Raw genomic sequence first — 14400 nt, forward strand, 5'->3', positions numbered from 1 at the left:
GGCCAAGGTCTGATGCAGCTCAGTGTTATTTCCCTGATCACAGGAAAGAGTTGTTCACAGGAGCTTCAGCTTCCCAACTCTTGAGTCTCTGTCCTTTGATCAGTACAAAAGAGTGTTAAAGTGCAAAATCCATGGGAAAGAGAAAGGCAGGACAGGCTAATGGAGTGGGAGAGGCGGGATGCTTTGTAGACAAGTCCTTGAAAAAGAGGTCTCTGCACGTAGGTGGGAGTGTGATGACGTGGGTTGAGCAAATAGGGAAGGGGCTTCCCTTCCTGGATGAGGAACAAAGTCCCAAAGAACAAAACTGGCAAACTGCACATCTAAATTCCATCTAAAAAAACACTAATGCTACTTCTAATCTAAATGCAACTTTTTTTTCTTTTTTTCTTTTTTTTTTTTAAATCAATGCTGGAATTGCTGTCAAAGATTAACATTCTGATACAGTCAAACTCAGCTTGTTTGAAAGCACAGAAATACAGCAAGATGGAGTCGAGGCATGCAGATGTCAGGCTGCACAGACTCTGCTAGTCTTGGTTCCCCTTCTCCATGTTCAGCTGGAATTTAATCACATCTGTAGTTTCTCTGAATTCAAGTGAATGCCTGGTATATGCAGAGGTAAAACCTGAGGAACTACAGAAGCTGATAGCAAATGACAACATAGCCATAAACCTAAGAGGTAATGCTTGCTTGTGTACTGAGCTCCATTCAGATTTCAAATGGCTGAGTGCAACATTCTGAAAAACAGGATCCCAGGATCATCCGAGCTCTCTCCTACTCTAATTCGTGACCTTGCAAATGAGGTCAAACCAGTTTGCCCATGGCTTGACCAGTCATGTCTTGAAAAGTTCCAAAAACAGGGCATAAGCCCTGCAAATAGCCCGCTCCTCTGCTGGAATGTCTTCATAGCGCGAAAGTTTGTCCCTGTATTCAGATTGAGGGCCTCTTGTTTGAAATTAGCCCTACTTTCTCTTGTCCTCCCAGCACGCATCACTGTAAAGAGCCTTGCTAAATCTCAGAAGCCTCACTATAGATAGGGAACTGCCACGAGGACCCTTCGAAGGATGAGCAGTCCCTGTTCCTTCACCTTTCCTGCCAGGATAAGTGCTCCAGCCCCAACCATCCTGGTAGTTCTCCATTGAGCTTACTCCACTTTGTCAGTGCTCTTCCCCTTCTCCATGCTGCACAGCCCCGTCTCTCAGCCTGTCCTCGTAGGGGAGCTGTTCCATTCTGTGGATCGTTTCTGCTGCCCTCCTTTGGACATGCTCCAACAGCCCCATGTCTCTCCTGCTCTGAGGACTCCCCGTGCAGTGCTGCCGGTGAGCTTTCACCAATGCAGAGCAGATGGGCAGGTTCTCCTCCCTCGCCTTGCTGGCCACACTTCTTGCAATGCAGCTCAAGGTACGGTTGGCTTTCTGGGTCGACGAAGCACGCTGCTGGCTCATGTGCGGCTGCCATCCACCAGTAACCCGAGGACTTTTTTGTCAGCGCTGAGCTCCATCCTTACATCCCCTGCCCAATATCGGTAGCGGGGATTGTCATTCCCAGTTCCAACAACACCTCGTTCTTGGATATTTTTCACCTCACGAGCTACTCCGGAGCCCGCTCGAACCCGCTGTTTAACAGCAATACAAAAAAGAAACGTTCCAGATGCAGGGAAGGAGAGCAACGCGCGGATAAACCCTGCCTCGCGGCATATCCAGTTTCCCGGCAGGTCCCGTTGCAGGGCTGCCTGGCGGCCGGCAGGGGGCAGCACAGCTCCTCTCCGCGAGGCCCCGCGCGGCGCCGCCTCCGCCCTCCATCCTCCGCCCCCCCCCCCCCCCTCCCGCTGCCGCCGCCGCCGCCGCTCCGGGCGGAAGCGAGCCGAGCGGCGGCTGTTGCCGCGGCCGCTGCCGTGCCTCCAGGAGCGGGCATGGCGGACGGGGCTCGCTCGCTGCTTGGCGGCAGCCCGGCCCCTAGCCCGGTGCTGGGCGGGCGGGGCCGCGTCTCGTCTTCGTCGTCGTCCTCCTCGACGTCCGCCATCCCGCCGGGTCACAGCTTCCGCAGGGTGACCCTCACCAAGCCCACCTTCTGCCACTACTGCACCGATTTCATCTGGGGGCTGGCCGGTTACCAGTGCGAGGGTAAGTGCGGGCGGGGCGGCCCTTCGAGAGGTCGGTTGGACGCGGAGGGGCATCGGCTGCGAGCCGCCGGCGGTGCCACGCGTGCCGGCACGGGGTGAACGGGGCTCCGCGCCGCCGCTCCGCGTCCATCGCCACCCACCCGTTGTCCTTGCCCCCCCCCACCCCCCCGGTGTGTGTGTGTGTGTGTTTGTGCCTTAAAAATCCCCCGAATTCTTCTCGCTCTGGCTGCGATTTGGGGTGTTTTCCTAGTTGGGAAAGCGCTCCCAGCCGCTGGAAGCAGCCCCGGCTCCGCGCAGGGCCGCCCGCAATCAAGCGCTGCTTCCCGATGCTCTCCGGTGCTTCCCTTCTCTCTCGCGGGGCTCTGAGCGCTGCCCCGGACGGCCAAGCCTGCACCTGACCTCGCTCTGCCTCTCTGCCGGCCGTGCCGATCAGCCCTCCCTTCTTTCCTTTCGCTGTTTTCAGACTTCTGCGTCTGCTTCTGTGCTTTTCTGATAACGATTCCAACAACATGACAAACCTCGCAGCATCCCGATGGGTTGTTTGCTCACGCTGGCTGCGTTTTACAGCCGTGCGCCCGCCTTGGTGGCAGCTCGTGAGCTGTGAGCCGGTTACTGATGCGTTTTCCTGGGTGATATTAAAGAGAACTTGTTTACAGTGTTTATCTCCTTGCCGCATTTGCAGCGGCTGGTGGAATTTGATCACAGTTCTTGGGAAAGTAATAAAAGGGTGACCTCTAGCAGTGCCACGTTGGTTAAAAAAATAACCCACCCTGCTTTTATGGAAGGAACTGCTTTCAGCAGCTTGAACAAAGTGGTGGGTTATAGCTATCTGCTCTTTCTTCTCTGCGGAGGAACAGGGCTTACAGGTGTAATTGCAGCTGAGCTGATCTCTGCTTTATTTGGACTCCTTTTTGGTACTGTGTGAATGGCCGTTCTGCAGGTAAACTGGCTGCAGCTTCCGGATCCTACATCTCCAAGTGCTCAACCTGATGGGCTTCTACATGATGCCTGTTATGTGGAATCACCCCCTTCTTTCACTGCTCATCACTGCAGCGGCTCTTCCCTGCTGAGTGTCCTGGCCTTGGGCACGCTCCCATCACTCAACAACAACCAAAGCATCGGTGTGCTCTTGACACTGCCTCAGAGCTGAAACCGAGACAGTGAATTACCTGGTCTGGGGAGTTTTTCAGTAAGCCTGCCAATTACTGAGCACTGACTGGCATGTGCTGACGTGGGTTATGTGGCTATTTAGCAACGTGCAGGAAAGTGTAATGAATTCTTAACGTGTTCACAGCTGTGCAGGCCACAATGGGTGGTTCTCTCCTTTTTTTTTTCTTATTGCACTGCCTGAAAAATACGTACGAGAGATGCTCTGATACGTTTCATATGTTACAGAATCACTAAGGTTGGAGAAGACCTTTAAGATCATGAAGTCCAAGAGTCAGCTCATCAGAATCACAGATCGTAGGGTTGAAAAGGACCACAGTTGGCCTGGGTTGAAAAGGACCACAGTGATCATCTGGTTTCAATCCCCTGCCATGTGCAGGGTCGCCAACCACCAGACCAGGCTGCCCAGAGCCACATCTCAGTTTAAAACCATTCCCCCTTGTCCTGTAGACAGCTATTCTCTCTGCTGTTTGTACACTCCCTTGAAATGTTGGAAGGATTAGCACTGTGCTCACTCACAGATTGGTAAGAGTCACTAAAGTTGCAGAAGACCTCTAATACCATCAAGTCCAACCACCAAACCATCACCACCATGCCCACTAAGCCACTTCTGTGGCTGCCCTGGAGCATCCTGCACCTAATGCCTGTGTTTTAGAGGAAAGCTCATTTCTGCAGTGAGGAGCCTGTTGGGCTATTGCCAGAGCTATATATGTGAGAGGAGGCAATCCTGCAGAGAACTGCAGCCCTTTTGCTAGGACAGCGCAAGCATTTCTTTAGATGGTGTTTTAGTTTGAAGATTCTCACATGGACCATGCCCATTTGGGTCTGAAAATGTCACTGTATTATGCTTTTATGCACAGATTTATTGTAGTCCCAGTCAACTGGAGTTTTTAAATTTTTTTCTCCAGATTTGTTATCCATAAGCCCTTTCTAAATGACTCTTTATTTTTCTTGCCACTTTACTCTCTGTAGCTGTCACTTCCTTTGATAAATGTGCGTATGTGAAAGAATAAGTGATGTAACGTGATAAGTGGATTGTAACGTGAACAATGACCCTCTTATATGGCTCTCTCTTATACTGCTTTTGCTTTCCACAGCCTGGTTATTTCACTTTTGAGTAGGTTTTAAATTTCCTTGGGCTCAGCAAGGAAGAGCAGTGTGATTGGGTTTCTACGCATGTGTGTGTGCACCCTGTAAGTTCCATGCATACGTGTGTTCAGTGCATAAATCATAGAATCATAGAATCACTCAGGTTGGAAAAGACCTTAAAGATCGTCGAGTCCAACCACAACCCAACCATGCTACCCAAACTCTGACAGCCCTCTGCTAAATCCTGTCCCTGAGCACCACATGCAAATGGTTTTTAAACACAGCCAGGGATGGTGACTCAACCACCTCCCTGGGAGCCCATTGCAGTGCTTAACAACCCTTGCTGTAATGAAGTGCTTCCTGATGTCCAACCTAAACTTACCCTGGTGCAACTTGAGGCCATTTCCCCTCGTCCTGTCAGCAGTGAGCAGAGACCAGCCCTGCTCTGCTGTGAGCACCTTTCAGGTATTGGAAGAGAGCAATGAGGTCTCCCCTCAGCCTCCTCTTCCCCAGACCAAACAGCCTCAGTTCCTTCAGTCTCTCCTCATAGGCTACATTCTCCAAACCTTTCACAGTCTTGTTGCCCTTCTTTGGACCTGCTGCAGCACCTCAGTGTCCTTTCTGTGCTGAGGTGCCCAAAACTGAACCCAGCACTCGAGGTGAAGCCACACCAATGTCAAGTACAGGGCAGGATGAGTTCCCCAGTCCTGCTCACCACTCCATTCCTGATCCAAGGCAGGATGCCATTGGCCTTCTTGGCCACCTGGGCTCACTGCTGGCTCATATGCAGCCCATCAGCACACCAAGGTCCCTTTCCATCAGGCAGCTTTCCAGCCACTCCTCCCCAAGCCTGTAGTGTTGACTGGGGTTGTTGTGACCAACATGCAGGACCCGACGCTTTGCCCTATTGAAATCAGTTTGCCTTGGCCCATCGATCCAGTCCATCCAGGTCCCTCTGTAGTGCCTTTCTCCCCTCACACAGATCAATTTTCCCTCCCAAACTGTTGTCACCTGCAAACTTACTGAGGGTGCAGCCAGTCCCCTCATCAAGATCATTAATAAAGATGTTAAATACAGGCAGCCCCAGTACTGAGCCCTGGGGAACACCGCTCATGACCAGCAGCCAACCGGATTCAGCTCCATTGGCCACAACTCTTTGGGCCCGGCCATTCAGCCAGCAGAGCATACGCCCATCCAAACTGTGGGCAGCCAGCCTCCCCACGAGGATGCTGTGGGGGACGTGTCAAGGGCTTTACTGAAGCCCAAACAGAGCACATCGACAGCCTTACCTTCATGCACTAAGCGGGTCTCCTTGTCACAGAACAAAATCAGGGCTGTCAAGCAGGATCTACCATTCATAAACCTGTGCTGAGCCCCTGGCTGACCTTTAATTGGTCCTTGATGGCTCCTGAGATTATCTGTTCCATAACCTTCCCTGGCACTGAGGTGACGCTGATAGGTGTGTAGTTACCAGGATCATTTTTCTGGCCCTTTTTGAAGATGGGCGTCACGTTTGCCAGTCTCCAATCCCCTGGGACATCCCCAGTTAGCCAGGACTGCTGAAGAATGATGGAGAGTGGCTTGGCAACCACATCCACCAACTCCCTCAGTGCTCTGGGGTGCAATCCATCCGGCCCCATGGACTTGTGAGCATCCAGTTTTTGGAGCAGGTCCAAAGCCATCTCATCGTGGATTATGCACGGCCTGTTCTGTTCTTCATCCCTATCTACCAGTGCAAGGGGCTGTGTTCCCAGGGAGTAAAGTCTGACCATTAAAGACTAAGGCAAAGAAGGCATTGAGTACCTCAGTCTTACCCCGATCTTTAGTCACCAAGTTGCCCTCAGCATCCAACAAGGATGAAGATTCTCCCTAGCCTTCCTCTTACTGTTGATGTATTTATAGAAATATTCTGTTTTCCTTTACTTTAGTGTCCAAGTTCAGTTCCAGCTGGGCTTTGGCTTTTCTAATTTTCTCCCTGCATAGCTTCACTGCATACCTGTAATCATCATAAGTAGCTTGCCCACTATTCCAGAGACCACAAACTTTCCTTTTGTTCTTGAGTTCCAGCCAAATGTCTCTGTTCAGCCAGTCCAGCCTCGTCCATTGGCTCAGATTCCGTGATTTGAGGATGTTCAGCTCCTGCACCTTTAAAATAACTTCCTTGAAGTATTCCCAGCCTTCCTGGGCTCCCACACCCTCCAAAACCACTTCACAAGGGACCCTCTCAGCCACGATCCTAGAGAGGTTAAAGTCTGCCTTCCAGAAGTCCACGCTGGCAGTTCTGCTGACTCCCCTCCATGGTTCAACAAGGATCAAGCCATCCAGCATCTCGTGATCACTGTGCCCCAACCTTTACATGCCCCATAAGACCTTGTCTGTTAACAAACAGCCGGTCCAGGATTGTGCTTCCCCTCGTTGACTCCGTCACCAGCTGTGTGAGGAAGTTATCACCCACACGCTTTAGGAACCTCCAGGACTGTTCCCTATCTGCTGTACTATAATTCCAGCAGATGTCTGGGTAGTTGAAGTCCCCCACAAGAACAAGGTTTATCATAAATAAAGTTTGGAACAAAGAGCTGAGCTCTTGCAAGCAGTGCCTAGTGGAACAAATGTCACACATTTGAAAAGAGTTGCTGAGACTCTTTTGAGGAAAAATTCGGTTTGGAGCTTTGGAATGGTTTTCATCCACCTGTAAATAACTTCATAGTGGTTTTTCTTCCACTATAGAAAAGCTTTTTTAAAAATGTATGTAGGTAGAATTGTGAATGTGTACATTTTGGGCACTACAAATACTTCCAGTGCTAGGAATCTCTCTAATGTGAAACTGCTTTGTTTTGCTTTGCCTAAAGGTAACATGGAAGGGGTTTAAGTTGGTTGGCAAGTGAAATGTGAGAATAACTTCAAAATGGATAAATAATTCTGTGCTCATCAGAGCATGTAAGGGCGATTACTGTCAGGGTCTTTTGTGCACGTTTTGTGCCTATTTCTACTGGGAAAATGTCGGTTGATGACACAAGGTCGCTTTTCTGGATGTAAAGGCATGAAGTCAGGTATTATTTCAGGAAGAGGCATCCTTGATTTCTGTTTGTTCGGGTCTTCTTTTGTGTTTTGTGTTCTAAGCAGAATGTCCATGCTTACTCCAAGGAGCAGAAATCCCCGTTTCTCCTAAGCTGTTCCTGATGTTGGGTGATAACACTTCAGCTTCAGCAGAATAAAATGGGAGTGGTGAATTGAGATTATGGCATAAAAACTCACTTAAAACCAGTAAAGGACTCTTGCAGGCAAAGCTGCTGTCCTTTGGATATGCTGTGTCCCAGCTGTGGCCAAACCAGGCTGTGTCTTATGCTGTTGGAGGATGTGAGAGTGTTCAGACTGCAACTCCTCGTCCTGCTGAAGATGCACACTCTGGATGTCTTTTGAATGCAGTCTCCTGCACTTAAAGGCTGCTGAAACTAATTGCAGTCAGAGAGGCTTGGGTGTGTAAGGACTGCGATCCTGGTTCAGCCTGAGGCTGGGAGTTCCATCTGCAGGGAATTTCCTTCCTTGGGTATATGGAAAGGGTAGCGTGGCAAAGAAGAGGTCCCCTTGAGCTCTCATCCCTTCTGGTTAGTTCTGTTGTCCTAATGGGAAGCTGGAACATCCTCGGTACTGCTGGTTTAGTTCAGCTCCATTTTGAGGGAAGTGAAAAGATGAGATTTCTCAGAAAGTCGTAATGCTTGCAGTTCAAGAGGAGAACAAATTATTCTGTCCTCCGATGTGCTTGGATTGCTTTTGGAGCTTCTTAAAATAAAAATAAAAGCTGCATGGAGGTAAAACCACAGTAAAATCAGTCTGAATTTTCAGAACTTGCTTTTTTATTCTGCGGTGTATTCCTTTGTCAGTGGCGAGGCCTTTCGGAGCAACAATAGATGTGTTTGATGCAGAGTTTGTTGCTGAGATTGGCTGAGTGGATGCATCTCTGCTGTGTTTAAAACTTCATTTGAGTCATGTAAGTCTGAATCCATCTGAGGAACAAACGCAAATCATGTCCAAGCAGATAAAGACTTAGCTCTGCTCTTGTCAAGCTAAGACAGGTGTTGGGGAAAAGGGTTTGCGACAGTGACCAGCATGCTGAAAAGTGCAACTTATTTACTGTTCTGGATTTGAGACTCAGTAGAATTTGTGCTTTTCCACCACGTTCCCTGACTGTGATTCACAGAAAAACCACGAAGTCCCCATCTGGTGCAAAGGAGCGCATAGGGATCTCTCTGAGGATGTGCAGTTTGTGTACTTGGAAGCCGTGTTTTGTGTTGAGTCCCATGTCTGAGTCCAAAAGCTAAATTAGGGAGGAAATAATTGGCTGCAGAAGGTGTCAAAGCCAGTGATGCAATACTAGGCTTTGCACAGCACTTTCATATCTCATCTCTGTTAGTGCCTTAGTCTGGCTTGGTGATAAGGCAACCGAAGGTGCTTAGCAATCCATCATGCTGTGAAGCAGCTGAGGGCTGCAGCTTGCTCTCCACAGGCTTCCTTTCCAGACCTCTTTCCTGTTCAGGTGCTCCTTGATCATCTTCTAGGCTTACACCCTCTGGTTCCTTTATGCTTGCAAGAAAATTTTTCAGCCTTCCTCTGCTGTGTTCCCAAGTTCTGAGTGAAGGCTATGAAAAGACCTTCGTTCTTGCAGTTATGTAGGAGATGAATGCTTGGCTGGTTTTTGTTGTGCTCTTTTTTTTTTTTTTTAATTCCTGATGAACAGAACACGCTGAACTCTGAGGTTTTCTCTGCAAAGCCTTTCCCAAGCACTGCACCTGGGTGCTTTAACAGCATGAAAAAAAAAAAAAGGAAAACCACTTGGATAGGCTGAAGCAGAAGTAGGGTCAGTGCTTCCTGACTACAAAAGCACCCTCTGCTCCTGCTCTCTGTGATGCTTATCAGCTGTGTACTGCATCCAAGGTCAGGTCTGGATTGTTTGCATTCTGCTAACAGCCTCCCTCTCACTGGAGATGTGCATTCTCTGTTCTGGGATGTAGGAGTTTGTATTGGAGTGCAGCACTTCTCCCCCAGTGACACAGGTCTCTCTGTGCTCCTTTGGGTTTAGTCATCCACTTGTTCTTTCAGCAGTGATTTTACCTTTATTACAATGTTTCCCAAAATAAGCTGTGGTAGCATTCAGCATAGTGTGCCAGGGTTTCCTTTGTGAGACAACCTCATGAAGCAACCATTTGCATTGGCAGTTGCCTTATTGCAAGGCATTTGCTGTCAGTAGGCTTCTACTACCTGACAACAGATGCTGCCCTAAAGCTCTCCTTCCCATAGAAGAAGACATGCAAATGCTTTAGTTTTCATTCTCCTCTCCTTGATTTGTAATCAATGTTTCTGGTGTAGCTTTTTTCTCTCCAACACTGTTCTTGCTTGTTCTGAATTCCAGGCCAAGGACAAGGAATTCACCTGCATTATTTTCAGTGGACAGGCTTGTGTCATATCTGTTTCCTCCTCTTCGATTACATACACTTTATAACTCATCCACAATGTTGTTTTTATGCTTACCATCCCATCAGAAACCTCTCTCTTGTTTTGGAGCTCTTTGCTCGGATGGCAGCTTTTTTCCTGGCTTGGCTCTGGCTCAGGTTGAACCCGATGACCTTTCTTTTCCTTATGCTACTCGTCTCCCAGTGCTGTTTCTGATGCTGCATTTTATTCCTTCACTTTGTCATCCCTCTGGACCACTTGTTGCCCAGGGGCTCTGTCCTACACTGTCTCAAAGTCCTTGTTTGCTTATGGAAATTCCTTTGGAGAAACTGCATTTGCAACTCCTGTTAAAACCAGATGCATAAGTTACCATAACGTATTTACTTCGACTTAGCAGCAGTGAGTAAGCAGGATGCACATCTAGCATATAGATCTTCCTGAATGATAAAATAATGTTTTTTGATCACCTCTCCTTTATTTTTTTCCTCCAGACTTTCTGCTTAATGGCACCTTCCAGTTGCTGTAAAGAAGCACACGCAAGCAAAGAGCGGAACCTAATCTTTGCCTATCACGACATGATAAGGAACTCACTGGAAGCCCGCTTCTTTTTTTTAAATAGCCCCAAGTATTCTTCCCTTAAAACTGTACTTCAGCCCACTTGTGGAAGTCCCACTGAGTTACTCACTGCAGCAGTCAGCCTCTAATTTCATTTCCTGTTTTAAGTAATTTTATTGTCTTGAATCCCAAAGAATGTGGGTGCCTGTTTGCATGTGTGCACTCATGCATATATATTCACATACGTATATTCACCTGTATATACGTGTTTATATGAATGCATGCTTAAAAGAACTTGTGTTTATATTTTTGTGTATGTTTTTATTCCTTCTTCCATGTTTGAGGCTGAGGGATCTGCTTGGAGGCAGGGTTAGGATTATAAACACGGTGTGCTGGTGTGGTTTGCCTGCTTGGCTTCTTGTTGAATGATATCCAGGTCATGCCTCTTGCTATACAAAAATAATATCATTTGAGATTTTAAAGCCACTGAAAATGAGGAAAAAGGTATGACTGCAGCAGACCATAATTTAGTCCCTGCAGGTTTTACATACAGAAGAATGCTGGAGGCATTCTGAATACTTTGCTAAGCAGCTTTGCTTGGGAGAAGCTGGATGATTTGAGCTGCTAGAGTTACACTAGGAGCAGTGTGTTGTTCCGTGGGATGGTTCTAGATTACACTGATAAGGAGATAGGACTTCCACTTTAAGTGCAGCAACTGATAGCAAAATAATCTCTTTTCCTCACTGCGTTTTTACCTTGGCAGAATGTTTTTTTCATGATGTAATTCAGGAAATGAGCGTTCCCTTTTCACAGTGCGTTCTCTGTAGTGCCTGGAGATAAGAACTGGTACATCATGGTAAAAGCTGAGTGTAGTTGTACCCTACTGACCGGTTCCTTTGGGGTTTTTAAGGGGAATGCTGCCCTGTGCTGAAGTCATTGCATGGTTGGAAGCTTCAAAAGAAGGCAGAAGAATACAAGGAAATTGCTAAGATTCCTCTGAGTATGAAGAGGGCATGAGGGAAGGATCTGAAGGATGGAGCTGAAAGTACTACTCCTGTCTGCACCCATAGGGGATCTCTCAGGTTAAAAAAGAATGCCTTTTCTCAGTGAAAGATTTTCTTTGGAGCTTCCTGAAGGTGCCACAGTAAGTCTAAGTCACCACAAATACCAGTTTGCAGGGGAAACTGGTTAGGGCAGGAAGTCTTGCACTGTTATCTGCTACAAAAAATAGCCTTCAGTGCAAAACAAAGGTGCGTGTAGAGCAGTGTGCCCTAGGAAACACAGCTTTCTCAGGTTGACCTCTTCTTGAAACAGCATCAATATGGAGGATTGGAAATGGGGATTTCAGTCACCGTGGATGTTCACAAATATTTAGGGAATTTAAAGTTCCACAGTGCTCTTGCAAGTCAATGCAGAAGTTCTTGATGGCCACAGAGGCCCATTGCATGGACTGATGACGTGGTGCTGTGCTGGGACAGCTGTGCCGGGTTGTATGCGCACGAGTTGGGTGCAGCACGTCTGATTTGCAGCTGGAGAGCTGCCACGGTGCCAATGACAGCCCTTTGGAAAAATAATGGCAGCAGTTTAGTGAAAAATGCCTTCAGCAGCCCCCCTAGACGAGCTTGGGATTACAGCATGAGGAACATGCCGGATCGTGCGCTTGGTGTCTGGATGGCAGGGAGACTGAATTGTGCAAAAAACAGGTCCTGTTTCTGTGCTGTTGACTGACGTAGCTGCAGTTTCTCTTTTTGGTGGTGATGAAAATAAATTAACCCATGGCTCTTTTTCCCAGTGGCAGCTGAGCCACTCGAACCTCCCCAACCTAATCCTTGGCCAGAGCAGGCTAGAAAGTAGGAGGTGAAGTACTGTAATGTTAAAAATGCCCTTCAGAACAGTGAGGTGTACTGGTGTCTGTGCTAGTTGGGACCTGCCTTATTCTAATCCTTTTAACTTCTCCTTGTTCCAGAATAATTCCTCTTTCAGTGAGTGCCTTCACATTTCTTGAAAGTGCTGTGTTTTTCATCCAAGCACCGTTGTTCAGGAGGAGCAAGAAGATTATTTAAAAAGTAAATCCTCCTCCTCTTCCTTCCCTTGGGTCTTGAAAGATAACAGCAGTACTTATTCTTTGCTTTTTCAGTTATACTTGTTCGGTAATTTTGCTTTTTTTTTTTTAATACACCACATACTTTATTTTTTTTAATACATTAAGCATTGTGGGTAGCAGCAAAAATCTTTTGATATATTTTGGTAATATATGTGTAGAAATTAATCACTGATCATGTTACATAATAAAGTAAGAGCTGGTGCCAAAGTGTGCTCAAGAGCACGTCCTGCAAGGTCTGATTCAGTGAGAAGTGAACACAACAAGGCAGAAACAACAACAACAAAAACAGAATAAACAGAATCTTGAGATTACTTGGCCGCTCTTTGAGAATGATTTTAATTTCCAAGGGGTAGATTTCTGGTATTTTTTCTCTTTGTGGACTGAGCCGTGGCACTCTGAAAGCTATGATGCACTTCTGCATGGTGTGTGTGACAGTTTGACACGGCAGCTTTCTGTTTGCCTCTTAGATGGCAATGTTCTGTGCCTTCCACGAATTACATATGAACTGAGGCGTGTGAAGGAGACTGTTCCTTAAATTCGAGGTAAGCGTAGTCCCAAGGCTCATCAGTGATACAAGAAGAAATGAAATGCACACTCTTTCTTAACAGGAATCCTTTTAAAATACCTGAGATTTATAATAACGTTAGGGATGGCAGTTCAAAAAAAGTGGCATCGGGTTTGGGAGTTTTTCTATAAATTGTGCCTTGTGAATGTTTTATTTTCCCTCTCTGGTCTGGCCTTACGCGAATGAATTTATTTTCTAGCCCTTATCAATAAATACATTAAAGAAAGTATTGAGTGTATTTACCCAGCTGGCACTGGAACCTGTTTCTTTGCATATATACATAAAAATTGTTTCTAGCTCCATTTTTTTGCTTGTATCTCATAGTTCTGTACACTTCTGTCTGTGATGCACTTTGGAAATAGAGCCCTATAGGAATGAGAGATGGGGTTGCCGTGGCAACTGCTCTTCTTCTTTCCTCTCTTTGCATTATAAATTGTTGGGATGTGCTAGGTAGTACTGAAATTACCCACATTAGAAGAGTAAGAGCACTCATGTTGGGTTGCAAATAATAATAACCTGCATTTAAGATGTAATTGTTGCTACTGCTAATATTAAAAGTATGCAGTGGAGGTGGATGGGTGCTGTTGAAGTTAAGATTACCAGTGGTTTTTATCCTACTCTTTTCATGTTGCTTTGTGGGGTTTTTTTAATCGCATCTTCATATTCTGTGTTTGCTTTCTGAGGCACGGTTAACTGCACCTCCTTTGCACCACAGCCTTCCTGCATTCTGGCTATATTGCTGAGTGGATGAGGCTTATTTCATGTGATTATTTTTCTTTTCTTGCTTCTTTCAAAGACTTCAGTGTGTTGTGGAAGGGAATCTTGCTTTTTTTCCACTGAGAAAAACATCTCATGCAATGCGCATGCACAAAGCATCAGTGCCCCTTGTGATGTGCCTTGTGGCTGCAGGGCTGCGCCCCTGCATGTTTCTGCACATTGCAGTGTTCAGAACATCTCCACATCTTGGTGATTTGTGAGGGATCCCAGGCATTTGTTTTTCAATACCATAGTTTACTTCCAAGATGACACCGTGGCAAACACAGCCCCACCATGCCTTAAATCCAGTTACTTTCAGCTCTGCTTGACTCAAATTCTTCTTTTTAAAACCTGCTCATGTGATTCTGGTTTTTTTCCCATTCCTAGTAGGGAGATGTTTTGGCTTGAATTATGCAGAAAATAGCAGAGCATGAACAGGACCATTTTTTCTCAGTGTTGTCTACCTGAGTTTTCATCAAGTAGTTACTGGAGTGTGACACTGACACTGTGGAGTATGAAAGTGATGCAGAGAACCATGCACTCTATATGTATATGAATGCTGGAAACTAACAGTGTTTACACCGGTTCTGTAAGTGT

At 46.9% G+C, this 14400-nt stretch overlaps 1 protein-coding gene across 1 annotated transcript in view; it reads left to right on the top strand.

The window, feature by feature from the left end:
* Positions 1-1835: 1835 nt before the first annotated feature.
* Positions 1836-14400, top strand: part of DGKQ (diacylglycerol kinase theta) — an 83670-nt gene continuing 71105 nt past the window's right edge. Inside the window, 1 exon segment of the mRNA XM_048932085.1 lies at positions 1836-2120. Within this exon segment, the coding sequence (XP_048788042.1) occupies positions 1910-2120 (211 nt within the window). The 5' untranslated portion in view covers positions 1836-1909.

Source organism: Lagopus muta, chromosome Z, assembly GCF_023343835.1.
Source record: "Lagopus muta isolate bLagMut1 chromosome Z, bLagMut1 primary, whole genome shotgun sequence".
NCBI classification, from domain to species: domain Eukaryota; kingdom Metazoa; phylum Chordata; class Aves; order Galliformes; family Phasianidae; genus Lagopus; species Lagopus muta.